The sequence below is a fragment of the Barbatula barbatula genome (assembly GCF_947034865.1).
Source record: "Barbatula barbatula genome assembly, chromosome: 10".
In the NCBI taxonomy this organism is placed as follows: domain Eukaryota; kingdom Metazoa; phylum Chordata; class Actinopteri; order Cypriniformes; family Nemacheilidae; genus Barbatula; species Barbatula barbatula.
Window position 1 is genome coordinate 18,415,456 of NC_136773.1, and position 19,791 is coordinate 18,435,246.

The 19,791-nt window shown below is 38.6% G+C and overlaps 3 protein-coding genes across 5 annotated transcripts; 2 read left to right on the forward strand and 1 right to left on the reverse strand.

The window, feature by feature from the left end:
* Positions 1–1,175: 1,175 nt before the first annotated feature.
* Positions 1,176–6,247, reverse strand: LOC306899911 (uncharacterized protein). 2 transcript variants are annotated; one of them, XM_079466494.1, is made up of 8 exons: positions 5,573–6,247; positions 5,240–5,347; positions 4,622–4,735; positions 4,350–4,466; positions 3,073–3,264; positions 2,779–2,935; positions 2,208–2,396; positions 1,176–1,866 (listed from the first exon to the last, which is right to left on the reverse strand). In XM_079466494.1, the coding sequence occupies exons 1-8, from the start codon at positions 5,766–5,768 to the stop codon at positions 1,668–1,670; spliced, it is 1,272 nt and encodes a 423-aa protein (XP_079322620.1). In that variant the 5' UTR covers positions 5,769–6,247; the 3' UTR covers positions 1,176–1,667. The 2 variants fall into 2 exon arrangements, with proteins under 2 accessions (XP_079322620.1, XP_079322621.1); XM_079466495.1 differs by having other exon boundaries at positions 2,217–2,396; positions 5,573–6,057.
* A 1,058-nt stretch (positions 6,248–7,305) lies between these two features.
* On the forward strand, positions 7,306–8,636 carry akip1 (A kinase (PRKA) interacting protein 1). The gene is made up of 5 exons (XM_079465519.1): positions 7,306–7,478; positions 7,567–7,727; positions 7,806–7,886; positions 7,976–8,104; positions 8,253–8,636. The coding sequence occupies exons 2-5, from the start codon at positions 7,584–7,586 to the stop codon at positions 8,388–8,390; spliced, it is 492 nt and encodes a 163-aa protein (XP_079321645.1). The 5' UTR covers positions 7,306–7,478; positions 7,567–7,583; the 3' UTR covers positions 8,391–8,636.
* Positions 8,637–12,686: 4,050 nt separating this feature from the next.
* znf143b (zinc finger protein 143b) lies at positions 12,687–19,648 on the forward strand. 2 transcript variants are annotated; one of them, XM_079465563.1, is made up of 16 exons: positions 12,687–12,963; positions 14,399–14,516; positions 14,598–14,687; positions 14,769–14,864; positions 15,017–15,097; positions 15,220–15,404; positions 15,489–15,554; positions 15,648–15,764; positions 15,884–15,959; positions 16,045–16,170; positions 16,381–16,560; positions 16,696–16,923; positions 17,025–17,161; positions 17,853–18,008; positions 18,083–18,226; positions 18,937–19,648. In XM_079465563.1, exons 2-16 carry the CDS (start codon positions 14,414–14,416, stop codon positions 19,018–19,020), a joined length of 1,869 nt encoding a protein of 622 aa, XP_079321689.1. In that variant the 5' UTR covers positions 12,687–12,963; positions 14,399–14,413; the 3' UTR covers positions 19,021–19,648. The 2 variants fall into 2 exon arrangements, with proteins under 2 accessions (XP_079321689.1, XP_079321690.1); XM_079465564.1 differs by having other exon boundaries at positions 12,867–12,963; positions 14,781–14,864; positions 18,937–19,551.
* The last annotated feature ends 143 nt before the right edge of the window (positions 19,649–19,791 follow it).

A 19,791-nucleotide genomic window follows, 5' to 3' on the forward strand; every position in this document is an offset into this window, starting at 1 on the left:
GGAAGCTTTTGATGGAAGGTCAACCCTGCAATGGCTAAAGTTGAAATCCAGACTAGGATGGAGCAGAGAGCCCGATGCTCCCATTTACTTGCTAGTCTCATGTAGAGCACTGCATGCGCTACAGCCAAGTAGCGTTCCACACACATGCTCGTCAGGAGAAGAGGACAGCCAAAGATGTTGAGAACAGAGATGGCCTCTGTAATTAAGAGTAACAGTCCAGAACGTACCCCAGTTGAAAGATACACATCGGCTGGAAGACTGAGGCAAAAGATTATGTTCAGACAGGCGAGATTTAGCCCCAAAACTTCAGAGGGTGATAGGGCTTTGCTGCCCCTCATCAGCAACCAGAACAGAACCATATTTGATGGGAAGCCCAGCAAGAAAGAAGTGCTTTCTAGTGGCAAACGAATGTAAGAAGCATCATTTGAATTGCATGTATCCACAATCATAAGAAATATCACACTCCAGTGACGTGTTTGGTTACTGTAGCTTGTGTTGGTATAAGTTTTATTTGTTATACTGATTTCCATTTTGATTCAGCACTGTAGATGAACAACAACAAACCCTGCATTAATAAAAAAATATGGCAAAAAGGTATTGCAATGATCATTCAAATCACCTTATGGACATATGCATATTTTTATATATACTGTATATATATATATATATATATATATATATATATACTGTACATATGTATAATATTTATATTGTAAATATGTGTAAATGCATATGTACACGTATATGTGTGTGTGTGTGTGTGTGTGTGTGTGTGTGTGTGTGTGTATATGTTTATATAAATGTATATTGTATACATATTATACAGATGAATAAAGTGTAAATATGTCTAAAGATGTATGTATACACTGACCTTCATTTATTTTATGCGTCTGCTGTCTCTTCTCTCCTCTGGACATACAGTTTAAAAGGTATTAGATACTTTGGTCTCATCTCTTTCAGCTGTGTCAATGTAAATGAAACATAATTATTTGAATATTTGTATAGGACCATTAGCCACAAGATGTCCACCATCCAATGAAAATGAGAGATTTTTTTCTGGTTTAGAAGAATGTTTCTCTAGCAAATTTTACCCAAATCAACAGGGGCAATTTCTTAAAAACAAGAAAAGTTTTTACCGTATATAATTCAGAATAGATTGAATGGGGACACAAAATAAATTGCCACAACACTTTATTACAAATGAATCAGTGCATATAAAGTGCAAATTTTACAGTTCGATTGCAAGTTAACAAATGGCTCAGTTTCAAACTGTAGGAAATTCTGGAGTGTTAACAAGGAGTATGTATTGCTCTTCTACAGCAAAGAATGAATTAAAACCTGTGGTCACCTTGTAAAACATTTCAAATGTGCAAAACAAAAGATATTGGTTAGTGCTAGGTTATTGTCACACATAGGCATTTAAACTTTTATTTACAGATTAGATAAATTCAGTGTCTTTTGTGCTGTCTGTTAAAGATATTCAAGAAGAATCAGGCCCAAAACTGAAAATATTTACAGAAAATGTACAGCTTTACTGCAGAAATATCAAATTGTTTCTCCTAATCACAAAGGCCATATAAAACTTTGTTTCTATAGCTTAGTAGTGTTTTCTGTCACTTTGGCCACATTCAGTGCTGCTGATGAGGTTGGATCCCCCCTTAATGAATTCATGGGTTGACTGCAGGGCTGAGTGTAGTCTTGTTTTTGGGAGGAGTTGAAATCTGTACGTATACTGGGGCGGTGGAGGAGGTAGTTGGGTTTGGTTCTGCTTGGACCCTCTGGAAAACAAGGGCTGGATAGATTTGGCTGTTGGCTGGTTGTGTGGGCTGTGCAGTACATTGGCTCCTCATCAGGCTCTCCTGACTCCTGGGTAGATATCAGAGAATTTCATGATACAATCTTCAAAATAAAGGTGCTTAAAAGGTTCTTCACATCGATGCCATTGAAGAACCTTTTTGGTTCAATAAAGAACCATTCAGTCAAAGGTTCTTCAAAGAACCATCTCTTTCTTCCTTTTTTATAATCTGAAGAACCTTTTGTGAAACAGAAAGGTTCTTCAGATGTTAATATGGACCCAATAAGTTTTTCTATTGCAGCGAAGAAACTTCTGAAGCACCATTTTTAAAGAGTGTAAGATTTGTAATGAGTTATGGATAACAAGTTAAGATGTGTTAACCAAATGTGTTCATGAAGTTGTCTCTTCTGACCTCTCATACCCTCTGTTCTCATAGGATCTGATGACTTCCGAATAAACAGGGCTTCCAGGTGGCAGTGGTCGATCAAGACGATGGGACAAGCTAAAGAGTTTAGGCGGCGGGAATGCCTCCCAGTCTATTTGTTCTCTCTCCAACCAGGATGGGCTCCTCCGAAATCTAGAGCTCCGCTTTGCTTTTCTCCTAAAGAGTCAGCAAAGACCGAATCAAGGGTTTTGGGATCATGATTTTAAAATCTTAATAACCTGATTTTACTTAAGGATGACTAGTAACAGAACTCTAATGAATAATGAATCATATTTTCATATTTATGCCACACATAAGATGTATATAAAACATTTTTGAAGAAAAAGAGTGACATCTGCAAATATATGATGATAGATATTAAAATTTTTGAGCCATCTTCACATGTCTGTTTCCCTCTCACAGCTGTCCTATCAGAATAACCACAGGTGCAGTTCAGCACAGGTGCATTTGTTATGCACATGTTCTTAAAGAGACATACATAAAGGGCCACCGCCCTGTTGCTTTCACATGCTAAGATGATGCTCTTGTTTTTCTTTACCAGCTCCTGCCTGTCCGGTAATTTTCCTTCTTTTTGCTCATGTGTTCTTGACAACAGCAGACGATGAAGCACACAGTCATGAGGAGAATGACCACCCCACTCACTACAGACACCAGCAAAGCAATGTGAAGACCCTGGTCATTTGGTCTAGGGATACCTGAAAAAAGTGTGTTGCTTTTTCAAAAGACGTAACAGACATTCTACAATCTACAGAGTTTACTATGAAATCAAATCAGATAAGAGGGATTTAGACAAATGTATTCTCTATTGATGATGATGTAATGGCTGTCTTACTCTCACAGACTGGCAGGTAACTGCTCCAGCGAGGGACACCTGCTTGCAGAAGGCAAGTGATTTTCTCATGGCCCACCAGCTGGTAGCCCTCCCTGCACCAGAATACAAGCATGGAGCCCAGAGACACCCTTGTCCCATGCTCCACGTAGTATGACCCCCGTCGAGGGGGCAGTAGAGACATACATTTTAGTCCTGAGAGAAATAAATTAACAGACATGACATGACATGAGTAGACACAAACACTCACATGAGATCAGAGTACATCATTTTACATTAGATCAATTGTCAGGAGAAATATTTTAGAATCTTCTTTATTTGTAAAGTAAACTAATCTCAGAGCTGAGATAATTTTAAACTAAAAAAACCTTTAGTTTAAACTACGACTTAACGATTTGTACTAAGTGACACCATTTGTTTTTTTGCATATGTTCTAAGGTATATACTGCCAGGCACACATTTCGTCTGTGACACATCACTGTATCCTGTGGGTCACCACACAAAATTTTCATTTTTGTGTAAATGACTGTCTTTTATTTGCATGGTGGTCTGAGAGTAAATGGTACATGTGTTTCAGTGTCATCAGCGCCGCGATTGTCTTATACAGTATGTCCAGCCAGCTTTAATGTCCAGCCCCTTCCATTTTATCTGTCGGCACCGGAGACCTTTTGAAAAAGGATCTGATTAAATAAATATTATGTCCTCTATCAAATATTGATTTATTTCACCGGGTTCTTCTATTATCTTGAACCTGTGAAAGTGCACTTAGGCTACACAGCCGATGTGTTCTGTCAAAGCATTCTGAAGACAGATGAGGAAAGTCTTTTGCTTAAATGGATAGTTCACCCAAAAAGGACGATTATTTTCATTTACTCACCCCCTTACATCATTACAAACCTGTATGACTTTCTTTCTTCTGCCGACCACAAAATAATATATTCCGAAGAACGTTGGTAACCAAACAACATTGATTTGTGGACACAAAATAACTGCGAAATTTCTCAAAATATCTTCGACAGTCATATACAGATTTTAAACAACATTAAAGTGATTAAATTATTTTTTGGGGGTGAACTATCTCTTTAGAGGCTGAAAGTGCCTCCATTAAAAGCTGTGCACACATGTTATTTATACATCGATCTGGCCTTAAAGAGTATTTGGATATTTCCACCACACTGTTGTATTAGATTACAAATTTATGTTTTTATATTTCTGTCTGTTGTTAGCTTTCGATCTGTTTGTTTGGTATCCCAAGCATCAGTTTCTGCTGATGTTCTCACCTGTGTTGTTGCTGATGGGTGGTTTTGTAGAGTCAGTGTGATGTTCTGTTGGATTTGTTGGTTGTTCATTGGTGGATGGAGAAGAGGTGGTCATGAGCAGAATGGGGCTCACTGAGGCTGTGTGAAGATGGAAGTAGCACATGATGCCATCATACATTTAAGAGCTAATTAAAGGAACATACCCCATTATTGGGTTACTTCATACATCATTCTAACTGGCTATTTCCAATTTATCCAATAATCTCTGGTATGTGGGCATCGGTTTTGCCTACCTGTGTCGTTGCTGCTGGGTGGGTCTATAGGGTCATTCAGATGTTCTGGGTCTGTTGATTGCTCTTCAGTGAATGAAGCAGAGGTGGTCATGAGCGGAATGGGATTTGCTGAGGCTGCGTGGGGATAATTCAGATGAGTTTTTCACAAATGATTACTAGAGCTTAATTTCACTGGTGCTGAGCAATCAATCTAAAAAATGCTGGGTTGTTTTTAGCCCATGGTTGGGTCAAATATGGACATTATTTTAGTTTGTATTTATATTTGTATTTGACATTACAATTTATATAGACCACTTTGCAAGATGTAAACACTGCCAAAAGAACCTCAGATTCATTATTTTAAAAATTATTTGTACCTTACATATAAAAATAAATCTTAAAGATATTCGTTAACACATTTTACACGGCAATACATGTTCTGTTGGGTGTACTTTGTTTAAACTTTGTGTAGTGTTAAAAAACTGTAACATGAAGTTCTTCTGGACCAGCGTTGGATTAGCATTATTCGCGTTTTCTGATGTGGTCTACATTGTCAGATTAATTGAAGTTTGCAAATCAGACAAAAACAATACAATTTCATTACTCTATCCATAATTCTATGCCATCAGTTATGTATACCTGTGTTGTTGTTGTTGGGTGGACCTGTAGGGTCATTCTGATGGTCTGTTGAATGATCTTCAGTGAATGAAGTAGAGGTGGTCACGAGCAGAATGGGATTTACTGAGGCTGTGTGAGAAGAGTGACACTGAGTGTTAAGAAATTATGCCTATACACAAATTTGCTGGTGCTGACAAAAGGAAATTATAAACTGCACTGCACAAATTAGTACAATTCAATGCTGGGGACCAAAGGAGCCAATAAATATAAATAACCATCCATCCCTCGGTTTATCTGCCCATTTTTAATGCATTCATTTAACTTTAGTTCTTATCTCAGTTAATCAATACATACCTGTGTTGTTGCTGTTGTGTGGAACATCATTTTGATGTTCTGGGTATGTTGATTGCTCCTCAGTGGATGAAGCAGGAGTGGATGAAGCAGAGGTGGTCATAAGCAGAATGGGGCTCACTGAGGCTGCGTGAGTGTGGGGAAACCATACAGTCAGTCCACACACAACCCACACCATGCGCCACACTGATGTCATCATCAAAAGCCCCCCAGGGGCCACAGAACAAGCAGATATGTCTTCAGGTTATTACAGGAATCTGTGTAGCAAGTAAAATATAGATGACCATAATCCATTGATTCTGCCAAACGAGAGAATGTCACAGAAACACATTTGTTTTCACTAAAGATGTCGTTCCGTCCGAGCCATGTCCATGTTGCCTGAAAATGGCAGCTCTGTGCGTCCTCTTCTCGTTCTCTCTTTCAGTGAAAATGTAGATTTCCCCGTGTGTGCATCCAGCATCTGCTCTGCCTCTCCGCTCACTGCCTCTGTTATCCTACAGCACACAGCGAAACAGTCAGGGGCTCTTACATAACATGAAGTGCATGTGTGGATGTAATTTTGTGCACTCTTAAATCCCTGATCTCATCTCTCCAGTATCTCGTGCACCCTCGCTCTCTTCCTCAGGACTGACATGGATGAATTAGGGCGATGTGCATGTGAGTGTTTGTGCCATATCTAAATAGAGGATGTAGATCGACAGGCACACAGCATATTATTTATTTATATTCTATCATCAAATCAATTTGTTGATGTACGATGGATTATTTCTCGCGAAGCCTCAAGCATAATAAAGGGTTTGTGCATTCGTGCATCCGTTCATTTTGTAGCAGATGGTGTTTAAAGATGACACGTGGACCAAACACCACTGTGGTGTGAATTCTGTTCACTTGGATGAGCACTGTGGGTTTCAATCTCAGTGTGGAGAGCCTGTTAGACTATGTGGGAAGTGTTAGAGAAATGCTATTGGGAGGATCCCTTTCTGCATTACTCTGAAACCGTGGTAACAGTGGCACTATTTTTATATATCTGTCTTTACTCTGATAAAACAAGGTATGATAGGATGGTCTCCCAATGTGGGCAGTTCCTTTCAAGCAATGGTCTTGCTTGTAGAATTCCCTATTAATTTTTCATAAATCCAAAGCAGGCACAGGACAGACGTTTTTCCAGTAACATCAGATATTATCCAATGAATGTTTACAGGCTATTTTAAAACAGTATGCTGTACCCTACTGTACTGTGTACTTTTACGTCAGACATGGTTATCCATCCTATGGTAAACATCTGATTTGCTTATCATCGCAAACTTGCCACCACTGATCTTAAAAGGCATTAAACTGTCTGGTGAAAAAGGTCAAATGATTTAATGACGGGTCATTGGTCAAACGTCCAAGACATACGGGTTACTACTCCCAAGTCTATTAAGCATACTGTGCAATTCCAATCGAGAACACATCACATTGTCATGTCTTTTCAACATATTGGGACGGTTTCCCGGACAGGGATTTGCTTAAACCAGGACTAGCCCTTTTTAAAGTAGGCCTATACAAAAATGCTTTTCTTAAAACCTGACGTGTGCATTTTCATACAAAACAATGCCAGCTCTTATTAGACAGCTCTTACATTTATTTTAGTCTTGGACTAGTCTTAAACCTTGTCCGGGAAATCGCCCATCGTGCAGTAAGTTGCTCGTTTTTGTGTTGCGCTACCGCAAAGACTTCATTTCCCATGAAGGCATGAGACCGGAAATGCATGGCCACACTTTCACTTCAGCGCACACGCCCAAGTTTTGTTACTGTCTGTTTTACAGTTTGAACTCAATAAAAGACCCGTTTTTTAACGTTCAAAGACCAAGTGGGACAACGAACTTCGAGCGACAAGTCCTTGGAATCGTAAATGTGGCGTCGTGAGGTACATTATTATCATGCATGTCAAATCTCATATTTCTATACGCAGGGAGTGTAATGAGTGTTAATGATACTGTGTCGTTCGCATGTAGTTTGCGACGCGTGTTACATGGCAAGTGAGTCGTGTATGGAGAGTTCCTTGCGCCGTTCATCAAAACTCGGACAGGATGTGCTGGAGAAAGCGAAGAGACGGTCCATTAACTGGCCTAGTGCAAAACCATCACCCATGATCAGTCACAAGAAGGATTTAGAGGTTAGCACTAGTATTAGTCAAACGCTAGACAGTCTATGAAGAAAGTCTGCCCATGAAAATAAAGCTTTGATTTTTCAGAGAAACATTTCACATGCAAACCTGGACCATGCTTTTGCAACAATAGTGGAGTACATGGCAGAAACTACAAGACAGTGCAAGGTGAACAATGCTTTATTTATTCACTTTTTTTAATTGTTTTGCATTTTAAAATGTAATATTGAAAACCAGAACTGGTGTCTTTTCAACAGGCGTTTCACAAGTCTGTGCACCAGGCTGAGCCCAACGAGCGAGAACATATCTGTCGCTATCATCGCCAGGACATGTTAAAAACCTCTGACCAGAAACGGAATGATGCTGAAACCATCGACAGAGATTTTGTAAGCATGACCTTCTTTATGACATCTTTAAGATTTTGTTGTTGTGTATGTAACTATAGATAAGTATTAAGTTTGTTAGGGATTGTTACTTAAACATTGATCTAGAAATCATATTCTCAGAGTGAATAATCCACATATTTTACAAAAGGGTACATCAGAGGATTTCTTTATTGAAGTGTCTCCAGGAACTTATTCCATCACAGCAGCCATGGAAGACGCAAGGCCAGCAACCAAAACTGTCCGCATCGCCGCCGGGGAAAGCAAGAGTCTTCGGTTCTATCTTTGAATAACAACATCCCCTTTGAATTTTGTATGAATGACAGCCATAACAATTATTGCACTGAAATTGTAAACGATGAATCTTGTTATCTGATTCATAGTTATTTTTTTACCTTGCACTTGTTTTCTAATCGTATATTTATTTATACATTATTTTTTTAAATGTATTTTTTTAGGAATGAATGCCATAATGATCTGTGAAATGTACTTTTAATTTGTGTATTCCTCATACAGATTAAACGTTTTTAATTGATGCCTGTATCATTTTTACATACTGGTCTATTGTATTCAAACTTATTGGAAAACTAAACACTTGGGTTGTGAAACTATAGCATCACTTTTGTTGGCCTTTTGGTCATTGCCAGAACTATTGGAGATGAAGCTTTAGGAAATGACTTTGGATCTGTTGATTGAAATATTTCCTTGACAGAGGCTCCTCGTTTCGGTGAAATTGGTACCAGCTTAAATAAAGAGCTGTGATTGGTCATCATGGAGTGGTCATCTGTAGAGTTTCCAGAATGCCAAATGTGTCTAGGGCTAGAACAGCTAACATGAGAAGATCTGACCGTTCTTCCTGAAATACCAATAAAGATTATTTAAGTGACATTCTTTTTTTAAAGGCTAAAAGTACCTGGTTGGCATTTTGTATCTGTAGAAAGGCACTTTTTTCCTAGTCTAGTGCAAACAGATTATTATGTCCGGAGTTTGTCCATCTTTAAAACCTTACTTGCAAGTATTTGTCATTACCTGGTTGCTTGTGCTGTGGTTCTGGAGATCCCCTTTTCCAGTAACTCCAGCCTGGCTTGACCTCAAGCTGAGTGTAAGGCTTTTTCAGGCAGGAAATGTCAGTGTTTATTGAGCTGCTCACCATTTCTGACCTGGAGGGCATTTGTTTTTCATCTGCAATATCCTCATTGTCATCCGAGTCTGAAGACACATGTAGGCTCTGTAGTTCTTTCAATTGGAGATTGATTTTTCTCTCCAAGTCTTCTCTCGCTTGGTTGTTCCGTAGTGGAGGTGACATTACCATTGGCCAGCATGTTTTAACTGGACATTGGCACGGTGGGATGTAAGACGGACTTTGATGTATGCATCGGTGAGTTGGAAATTTAAAACAACTGCTACAATGGGAGACCCTACAACAACACGGCCGTGCTAAATACTGCTGGAGGTCCTTAATCACTTTTTCATGGTGAGAGACTGGAATCCATACTGCAAGATCTTTGGGGACATGCATTGTAATCCCGTTCCAAAAGCGAACCTCAAGTCCAATGCTTACATCATCACCTTTGACAAATCAACACACATCAGCAAATTTTCTGAAGTTTATTCAGTTCTTATTCAAATGTTTTTTTCTTGGCATATGAAAACTTTACCTTTTATCGAGTCTCTTAGCTCCATACCAGAGATGACTCTTCCAGGTCCGTATCGTCTCAGGTCTGGCTCCCATGGAACAAGAACAGTGTCTCCTGGAGCTATACTGTGTCCATGTGCTATGCTTAGACTCACCATATCAGGCTGGTAAGTTTGCTGAACTGCATTTATTGTTTCCATAAAGGCCTTTTCTAAAGGTCCCATGACCTTATCAAACTCCACCATATAAACATTTCCTCTGCCCTAGAGAACAGCATAGACTTAATAATAGTTGTGATGATGCATTAAAATAGCTTTTTGCAATTCAAGAATATTTCCGAATATGCTGGTATTCATAACAATGTTTAGGTTTTTCTTTCGGTACCTGATGTATAATTGTCCCCAAGTAGTAAAGCCCATCTCTCTCACTTCTGGCTAAAACACGACAGCCAGGATAAAACTCTGCACCTCTCATTACCCTTGTAGATATACATGATACGGTATTAAAATGATTTGTTGGGGGACACCTGTAAACAACAAATGAAATTGATGTAAATGTTTATGTTACATAATTTACATAAAAGAAACACACAGAAAACATACCAGTATGGTGCAGAACATACACAATTGGTGCAGTTGTAGTATGGGACATGATTGAAATCCCCCCCTGAATGCCATCTGTCTTCTAGATATGATGGCATTTGAATCTGGTGATCCGTTAAATGTAACAAGCTGATCTGTTACAACATAAAACATAATAAAGATGAGCAAGAGAAGTAAATTTTAAACAAAAATTATTAGGGGTGTAAAATGTAATACCTCCACAACATTCCTTGAGTTCACAGACATGTTGTAACAGCTTCCTCTAGTGGTGGAAGAGACGCACTGCAAGAAGTCTGAGATGTCACTGTTAATGGGACTGTCAGCTATGTGAAAGGTATGCACAGGGCGAGTCACCAGGGTTGATAATGAAGCCAGGCATTGTGTGGGGTTGTCTGGGAGACCACTGGTCACTAAATGGACAGACTGACAGGCAGCGTCAGAGAAGGCTAAGGCCAGAGCAGTGTAGAGGTCTCTGCCAGGACTTGTCTGTAATGTGTGAATCCAGTTCAAGGCTTGATAAACAATATCAGGGGTGCAGAGCAACATGTGAGAAGACCATGCAGTTGCCTAAAGAAAATATAAAATATGTATAATTACAATACTAAAGATAATAAACCCTTTTTCCATTTACCCATAAACGAAACTGCATTTTAAACTACATTTTACAGTTTACATTCTTAAACTGATAATCACGTTTGTGGCATTCATATTTTCAGAGTGGTTTATTGCAAATGTAGGCTACCTTGTATGAAACGCTGATAATGTTGAAGAGCGAGTCTCTGAGTGATGCTTTAGTAATGAGGGTTTGGATGATAAGATTCTTCACTGGTCCCATAAAGGCATTCATACCATAAGAGGTGTCCAGAACAAACGTGGTGTTTCTGCTTTTACCCATAAACAGGGGAAGGACACTTTGGCTATAAGAGACCTGAGGATTTGATGACATCACTCTGACAGAATGACCTGCAATAAAGTTGCATTTGTAAAGTTATAGGCAACATAAGTCGTTGAACAGTAAATAAATGCTGTAAAATCAGACTTAAATAAGTATTCAAACCTTTCCTGATTCCTAGAAAACACAAACTGTAGCAATTTCTGTGCCCTGTAATCCACCGAACAAAGATCCTGTTTTCCACTGTGTACTGAGGTTGCCATAGTGAGTCTCTGACCAGCCTTGAACAAGAATGGCATACATCCATCTAGTGGTGGTAAAGAGCATCTAATGAAGACATCAGATTTAATATTACACATGAATGTTAGAAAATAATTGTATGACTTATTTAATTTATATTAATTTATAATAAGATGATGTTGTCAATATAAAACTCAAAGGCTTGGATATCGCAACAGATGCTGTGAATGACGAGGGTAAGTCAATGAAGACAGAATTTTCATTTGTGGGTGAACGTTTATTTAACACAAGTTTCCCATAACTTACAGAATCTGTGTTCCTATTGTGGCAGTCAATGGTGGCAAGAACGGTTTGGTTACAAGCATTCTTCCAAAAATATTTATCTGTATTCATCAGATTAAGAAATTAAACAGATTTGGAACAACTCAAGATTGAGTCAAATATGACAGAATTTTATTTTGGGTGAACTGTCCCTTTAAGCTGTCAAAAACGTGTCTGAAGTGTTTGACAGAAATGAAATTTTTAGACCTCTCACCAGAATGGACCACATGAACCTGAGTCTTGTTATGAGAGTCAGTTATGATAAAGATTGGGTTCTCTTATACAGAAGCTCAAATGTCAAACGTTGAGAAAACCTGACAATGTTTTGAGAAACAAACCCAACAATGACAGTTTGAAATAGTTATCAAAAGTAGATATTTAATATTTGTATAATACAGCACACAGAGCAAACATTACAGATGATTCATTTTAGTTAAAATAGTAACAAAGGGGACCTATTAAATCTGTGTAGAATCCATATCATCAAAATATTCTAAAATAAAATAACTATTATATCGATTAACTGCATACAACAATGTACATGTAGACATATAAACTAACATTAAGAATTTTATGGGTCTGAATCTTTTTAATACAGCAACAAATTGCGTTATAGTTGATCACCACTGCAGAACAGCAAAGCTTGCCCGTGGTTTAGCCTTCTTTTCTACTGCACTGCATTGCCCATACATCCTCACTCCAGCCATGACATCGTTAGCCATTCAAAATGGCTACCAACTTTTCTTTGACACACCGTATAAAATATAAATTACATCAACTGTAAAACCACTGTTCGCATTGTGACGTTCAAATATATATCCACAAAACAAGCGACACCTATCCGCAAACTGACCAAATCATGTCCATAAACTACTCTGATAGATTTGCTTATTCACGCTCGAACAATACATCCAACAGACCCGAATGGCGTCTCAAAGGTGCCCCTGAACATGAATTTCACACTGCGCGCGTTCTCACGGAATGACGATGAACCAATAGACGCTCAGCAGCAGTGTTTTTCAGCAAATCACGTTCGTGTATTAAGAATCTGTCGGGCCTCCGGCAGAGAAACGCTGGCGCTATTCATATTCCGGGGTTGTGTTGTCGGCATATCGTTTCCTGCCCTGGTGCATGGCGGTCGAACGAAGGGATTGTTGGAAAATTTTCGGAGGTTAGTATATAAATGTGTTTTTACCCAGTGTGCCTTATTTCCTCAGACGCCACTTAGCTGGAGAGTGTGGGAATGGAAGTGTCGTGGATGTCGATGTGGGAAGCTGAAAGAAATAAAATAGTGGAAATGCATCGGAAGCAATGTTTTATTTATTAAAGCCAGTTGGACTCGGGGTTGTAGTCGATTGCAACATTGTAACGTGCCGATTGTGATTGTCAAGTTACCGCAGCAACTGAATGTGGGCTAGCGGTCGTTTCTTTATAATTCAACGGCAATAAAATGTTTTTTGCGCTTTGATGCAGTGATGTTCATATTGTATCTGAATATCAACGATCGCTACATTATGGCAAAACTATCAAACTGCACAAGTAAAACACGAATGTTAATTTTAGCATATGCTACTCGTTAGCATGATACACTCTGTCAACTCAACAATATAAATAGTATCTTTTAATCAGGCTGTTTTACCATTTCTGTTGTTTAACCTTAATTATTATTTATACACGTATTATAAATGTAACAAATATGTATCGATTTGTAGCTTCCTGGCTAAAATGGAAGTTACGAGAGGAAATGCCTGCGTTGGCACATTATCTTCATTTAAAGGGATAGTTCACCCAAAAATAGAAATTCTCTCATAATACACGCGCCCTCAGATTGTTTCAAAGCTATATACATTTATTTGTCCTGTTAAACTCAAAGAAATATATTTATTAGAATGTTAGCAATTTTCAGTTCTTTGAGATCCAATACAATAGCAGGGGATTTTTTAAATTTTGTTCTGTTGAACACAAAGTGAGATATTTTGAAGAATTTAGGAATACGAACAGTTCTAGGGCACCTTTGATTACCATTTAATTTTTCCTACTATGGCAGTCAATGATGACATTGAATTGTATACTGATGACATTGAATTGTATACTGCTAACATTCTTCCAAATATCGTTCTCTGTTCATCATTTATGCATGGGTGAGTAAATGATGACGGAATTAAAATGTTTGAACTATCACTTAAATACCCGAGACTCAACCACTGATGGACGCAACTTGGTTTTACTTTTGCGGAATTCTTTAAATAAATGTGACGTTCTTACGGAAAAATAAACCGTGTGCAAGTCTGTACAGTTCTGCACATGTAGCGCTAATCTGTTTACCATTAAGTTAAAATAGAAAAACACGAGGTTATAAATAAAACTTTTCTTCAATTAATGAATATTTATGTAAATTTAAAAAAATAAATGCATAATAGATTTTTGACGGGGAGTTTTTATGCACAGCAGTTTATAAAATGTTTCAGAATGTTTATAAGTTGCAACAGCTTTTACAATTCAATGCAGAATACTGTGTATTTACATTGCCTTACAATAAGACCGTGTTGTTACATGTTTATGCCCACCTTGGATTTTAACATAAAACCATTAGTTTTGTTGCTTAGTTGCACAGGAAGATCATGCTCTTAGCCCAGGTGAATCGAGACACCCAGGGCATGGAGTTTCAATGTGTTGATGGGGACCCACAGCAGGTTACCCTTTGCTTGACGGAGGCAGTAGCAGGTGAGAAAATATCTGCTTTATTATTATTATACGGTATGCAGAGTACAGTATGATCTATAATAGCCAACTGTTACCACACAGAGGACAACATCGAAGGGATGGATACTGTGAGTTTGCAGGCAGTGACTCTGGTGGATGGCTCCACAGCATACATTCAACATAGCCCTAAAGGTATTTAACATTTAAGCAGTATTCTTCTGCATGTGAATGTGTAGTCATTTGAATTTGTGTAGTCATTTTTTGCCCTAATAGTTTCTCTCTCAGAAAACAAGATAATGGAAGGACAACTGATCCAGTTGGAGGATGGATCTACCGCATATGTCCAGCATCTACCAATGTCTAAAACAGGTATCTCACCAAAAGAAACTGTACTGGGCCTAGTCATTGTTATAGCAGCTTCGTTTTCAGTGTCTGTCTGGAGCAGATCTTTCAGCCTAAATATTTCAAGTAGCCACGTACATGTCTAATTGTACTCGTATTTCATAAATAATACTTGATAGGTGGAGAAGGATTACGGCTAGAGGATGGACAGGCTGTGCAACTGGAAGATGGAACAACTGCCTACATTCATGCCCCTAAAGGTCTGTCTCTGTGCATTATTCTGCGCTCTTGAATTGTTTGTTTCAAGATACTTTTTTTAGTACAAATTACTAACTAATTACTAACTTAGTACAAATTACTAACACAATTCTGATCTTTTTAGAAACGTACGATCAGGGTGGCTTACAGGCGGTTCAGTTAGAGGACGGCACCACTGCATATATACAGCATATGCCACAATCCAACACCATTTTAGCCATCCAGGCAGATGGCACCGTAGCAGATTTGCAGACTGAGGGTACCATTGATGCGGAGACCATCAGTGTGCTGGAGCAATACTCTACAAAGGTAAGGATCATATTCATTTAACAATTGGTGTCCTTGATAATAATGAACAAAGATTTAAGTAAAAAAACATTTTTTTTTCGACAGATGGAGGCTACAGAATGTAGCACAGGTCTACACGGTCGTAGGGACTCTGATGGCGTCCATATGCAGGTAAGGTTTCTCATTCCATCCCAAACAGATACTCGTTTTCCTATTTGTTTTTAATTTTCTTTTTTTTAAACTGTTTTATTCCATTGTTCTCAGATTGTACTGCAGGGTCAGGACAGCAGGTCACTTAGAATTCAACATGTTGGGGAAAAAGCCTTCCGCTGTGAACATGAAGGATGTGGAAAACTCTATACCACTGCTCATCATCTAAAGGTAAAATCACATCATATGTTGCATACGATAGATAGATAGATAGATAGTGCTCCATAAAGCCTTTTTGTGTAGATGTGATCTTAAATTGACATTGTGTGTGACCTTCTGAACGTTCCCAGGTACACGAAAGGTCGCATACAGGAGACAAGCCATACATTTGCGACCAGATAGGATGTGGAAAGAAATTTGCAACAGGTGATTATTTTGCCTTGAGTCAAATTTTTTCGTTTCTCCATAAATTTTGATTGGGTTAATCATGATTCTTCCCTGCTTGCTTTAGGTTATGGCCTTAAGAGTCACATCCGAACACACACTGGAGAGAAACCATATCGCTGTCAGGAACTCAACTGCCTCAAGTCTTTCAAAACATCCGGAGACCTACAAAAACACACACGGACACATACAGGTATGTTTCATACCAGGCTGGCCAACATTAGGTTTCATTTACATTTAGCAGACGCTTTTATCCAAAGCGACTTACAAAGAGTTCGGGGATAAGTGATATGTCATACAAAGAGCAATTGTACATTAGGTGCTAATACAGTGATAACAACAAAGGCATTCACAAAAGCAAATGTAATGTGTTTGTTATATTTGCGTGTTTGTGTTTTTGTAGGTGAAAAGCCATTTAAATGTCCGTTTGAAGGTTGTGGAAGATCGTTCACCACGTCCAACATTCGCAAGGTTCACATCCGTACTCACACTGGTGAGAGGCCGTATTACTGCTCTGAGCCCAACTGCGGAAGGGCCTTCGCAAGTGCCACAAACTACAAAAACCACATGAGGATTCACACAGGTACCTGCTGTACATATTTTGTCTCTCTTAGATCAAATAAAGAATTAAGTCGAAATCAAGCAGAACTGTAAGAAATCTTTGAATCACGTCTGGAGATCACAATGATCCGAATTGTATTTGTGTGATCACTTCCAGGAGAGAAGCCTTATGTTTGCACTGTGCCCGGCTGTGACAAACGCTTCACAGAGTACTCCAGCCTGTACAAGCACCATGTGGTTCATACACCCTGCAAACCCTACAACTGTAATCACTGCGGAAAGACGTATAAGCAAATCTCCACCCTGGCCATGCATAAACGTACAGCTCACAATGACACAGAGCCCATAGAGGAAGAACAAGAAGGTTATTTTGAGCCTCCTGCAGGTTAGTTCCATTTGGAATTGTCCGACAACACAGAATCATCTGGAAAGGAAATAATATTCTAGATTTTACCTAACTTGAATTGAAATCTACATCATTTTCAGAGGCCGTTGATGATCCTGGGTTAATGTATACACCTACAGAGGTGGAGGATGACTCTGGGTCCGAGCAGGTATTGGGTGGATCAGAGGTCACAGGACAACAGCATGTCGCTCTTATATCCCAGGATGGTACACAACAGGTAAATAGAGTTTATTAAAGCCACAATATGGAAAAATGTCCTTGTGAAATATCCCCAAATCACTTGCACAGTGTGATATATTTCATGCAGTTGTGTTCTTAAATTATCCCAAATGTTCCCAAGAATGTGCAAATCCAGAGAAATGGTCTGTCCCTTGTCTCCCTTGTATTTGTTGACTTAATATCCGGTGCTCCGCAGTACCCTCAGTTTCCGGTTGTAGAAACTACGGCAAGATGCAAATGCGGAAGTGTTTATACAGCATCTGGGACACAGCATCTGTTGTTCTGTTATTATGGATCACGATTACTCTTTGGCGAGTAAAGGACACTTGAAAAAGCGTAAACGTAGTATGCATCACGCTACCAAATCAATTGACGAAGTCCAATATCATTCGCGGGCTAATGTAGCATTAGACAACATGTTTCTTGCAAGCCAATTCATTACGATGACATAAATTTAATTAATTCATTACCTCGTCCGTGAGCATGATGGGTGATCTCCATACGCCTCTGGATGGTGAAAACGACATGTCCCATAATTCCACTCTCCAACATAACATAATTTAGCTTAGTCTTTTGTTGTTGTTTCGAAAGTGCACCATCTAGTGGTCCAAATTGAATTATTCTTAATGACCTTTACGTACATTTTCTGTAGATTGTACAAATTATTTTTTTGCCTTTTGGACGCTTAGGTTCTTTCTCAGGCAGATATGCAGGCTATGGGTGGCACAATAACCATGGTAACACAAGAGGGAACCACCATAACTATCCCAGCGCATGAAGCAATGCTTTCATCAGGAGGGGCACATTCTGTTACCATGGTTTCTGCAGACGGCACGGAGGGACAGGTAGGGGTCGCCACTTGATCTTTCCATATTATAATATGTAAGGTCTTATTTTGTTAACTTTGTTTGTGTTTTAGGTAGCCATTGTGACACCAGACCTGTCTGCGTACCAGACAGAAGAAGTGGAGCTTGTGCAGGATCAGGAACAGCACATAGTTTCCACAAGCCAACACCCAGTCACTCTGCTGGCTACCTCTAATGGCACACACATTGCTGTCCAGGTATGGAATGGATACTTGCCACACAATACAAACACTGTCTTTCACACTCAGAAATGGGAGGGAGGGGTAACCTTAAATGGTATATTTACATTAGCTGTGCGTAAAACATGCCGTTAATGTTTGTAAACCTTTAAGCTTATTTAAGGATGCATCATCCACTTATTTTATAAATGACTCTGTTTGTTGGGGGTTGTGTCCTTCCCTCCTTAAGGGTGTAGTTCTGTAGGTCTAATTTATGGAGATCCTTGGATTTCCAAATGTCCTGTATAATGACTTCAGGCTAAACCTGATAAAATTTGTTTATCTCACTGCATAACTATATCAATGGCGATTGTTATATGCTTTATATCTTTTAAACCAAATACACTTAATTCATTTTATCAAGCACCTTTAAGTTATAGATTTGAGCTATTGATGTATTTAATGGATCCAATAGTTGATGAACAACAATTTAGTGTAGTCCAATCTACTATGTATTTATCTTTACATTGGCTTGCCCATCTATTCTGATTAATGAGCCGTTATTGTAAAAAAAGTGAGTCGTTGTGGGGGAGACCATGTACTTGGAGGGTGGGTGGTGAGGATTGCTTGCTGGGGAACATGTTGAATGCAAATGTTTAACTAATGTATTGTAAGTGTGGACAAAGTATTGTCGTGGGTAAAGTTGTATTAAATTTGACCTCTAATGAATAAACATTTCCCTCTCTTAGCTGAGTGATCAACCCTCCCTAGAAGAGGCCATCAGAATAGCATCAAGAATACAGCAAGGAGAAACCCCTGGAATGGAAGATTAAATTTTTTAATTTATTGCCTCATTGAACTAAACTCATCAAGGTTGTGTCTGAGTGTGTGTGTGTGTGTGTGTGTGTGTGTATTAAAAACCTGTCAAGCATCATATTTTTTTTAAATGCTGACATCACGATTGTTATAGAAAAATTGAAGATATTTTTGTGTGTATATGTACATAACTGTTTTAAGACTATAGTTTTTTTCTGTATATATTTGATGAAGATATTTTTTGCAATCTGATGATAAAATGAACAGAATTATAATTAGAAAAAGAATTTGTGGTTTTTATTGTATTTTTATGTTTAATTAATTGTTCTGATAATTCTGAGTAGCTACTTTCAAAGATGTGATTATATTTAACTCACAGTTTTAAGATGTGTTTTGCAAATACAAGGTCTTGTGATGCAAATATCATTAGTGAAACTAACGGCCTGTTTAAGTAATGGGTATTGGTTACTGATTACCTGTCATCCATTTCTATTGTAGAAGACCATAAACAAAACCATGTGGCTCATTTTACACCGCCAACCCACGCTTTTCGTGAAAACAGCCATAAAACGTTTAATCTCATCAGGTTTACTTAATTTAACGTGTTCTTCCGTGACCAAAGACAAATAACAATGTGCCGTAACGACGCCCATTTTCAGTAATCCGGCCTCTGATCAACTCAAAGGATGAAACGATGGGATTACATAGATGAAAGAAATTCGCGCCAAATTGAAGTCGCAGTCAGTCACCAGTTTTGGAGGAGGAGCTTGTAACGTAGCACACGGGGG

Bases quoted from the DNA above. Each gene is read 5' to 3' on its own strand.
- LOC306899911 (XM_079466494.1), bottom strand. From the start codon at position 5,768: ATGATGACATCAGTGTGGCGCATGGTGTGGGTTGTGTGTGGACTGACT. The intron at 4,736-5,239 runs GTATACATAACT...ATCCCCACGCAG, and splicing joins ACCCAACAACAACAACACAG to CCTCAGCAAATCCCATTCCG. The intron at 4,467-4,621 runs GTAGGCAAAACC...ATCTTCACACAG, and splicing joins ACCCAGCAGCAACGACACAG to CCTCAGTGAGCCCCATTCTG.
- znf143b (XM_079465563.1), top strand. From the start codon at position 14,414: ATGCTCTTAGCCCAGGTGAATCGAGACACCCAGGGCATGGAGTTTCAA. The intron at 14,688-14,768 runs GTATTTAACATT...TTGCCCTAATAG, and splicing joins CATTCAACATAGCCCTAAAG to TTTCTCTCTCAGAAAACAAG. The intron at 18,227-18,936 runs GTATGGAATGGA...TCCCTCTCTTAG, and splicing joins GCACACACATTGCTGTCCAG to CTGAGTGATCAACCCTCCCT.
- akip1 (XM_079465519.1), top strand. From the start codon at position 7,584: ATGGCAAGTGAGTCGTGTATGGAGAGTTCCTTGCGCCGTTCATCAAAA. The intron at 7,728-7,805 runs GTTAGCACTAGT...TTGATTTTTCAG, and splicing joins GTCACAAGAAGGATTTAGAG to AGAAACATTTCACATGCAAA. The intron at 8,105-8,252 runs GTAAGCATGACC...ATTTTACAAAAG, and splicing joins AAACCATCGACAGAGATTTT to GGTACATCAGAGGATTTCTT.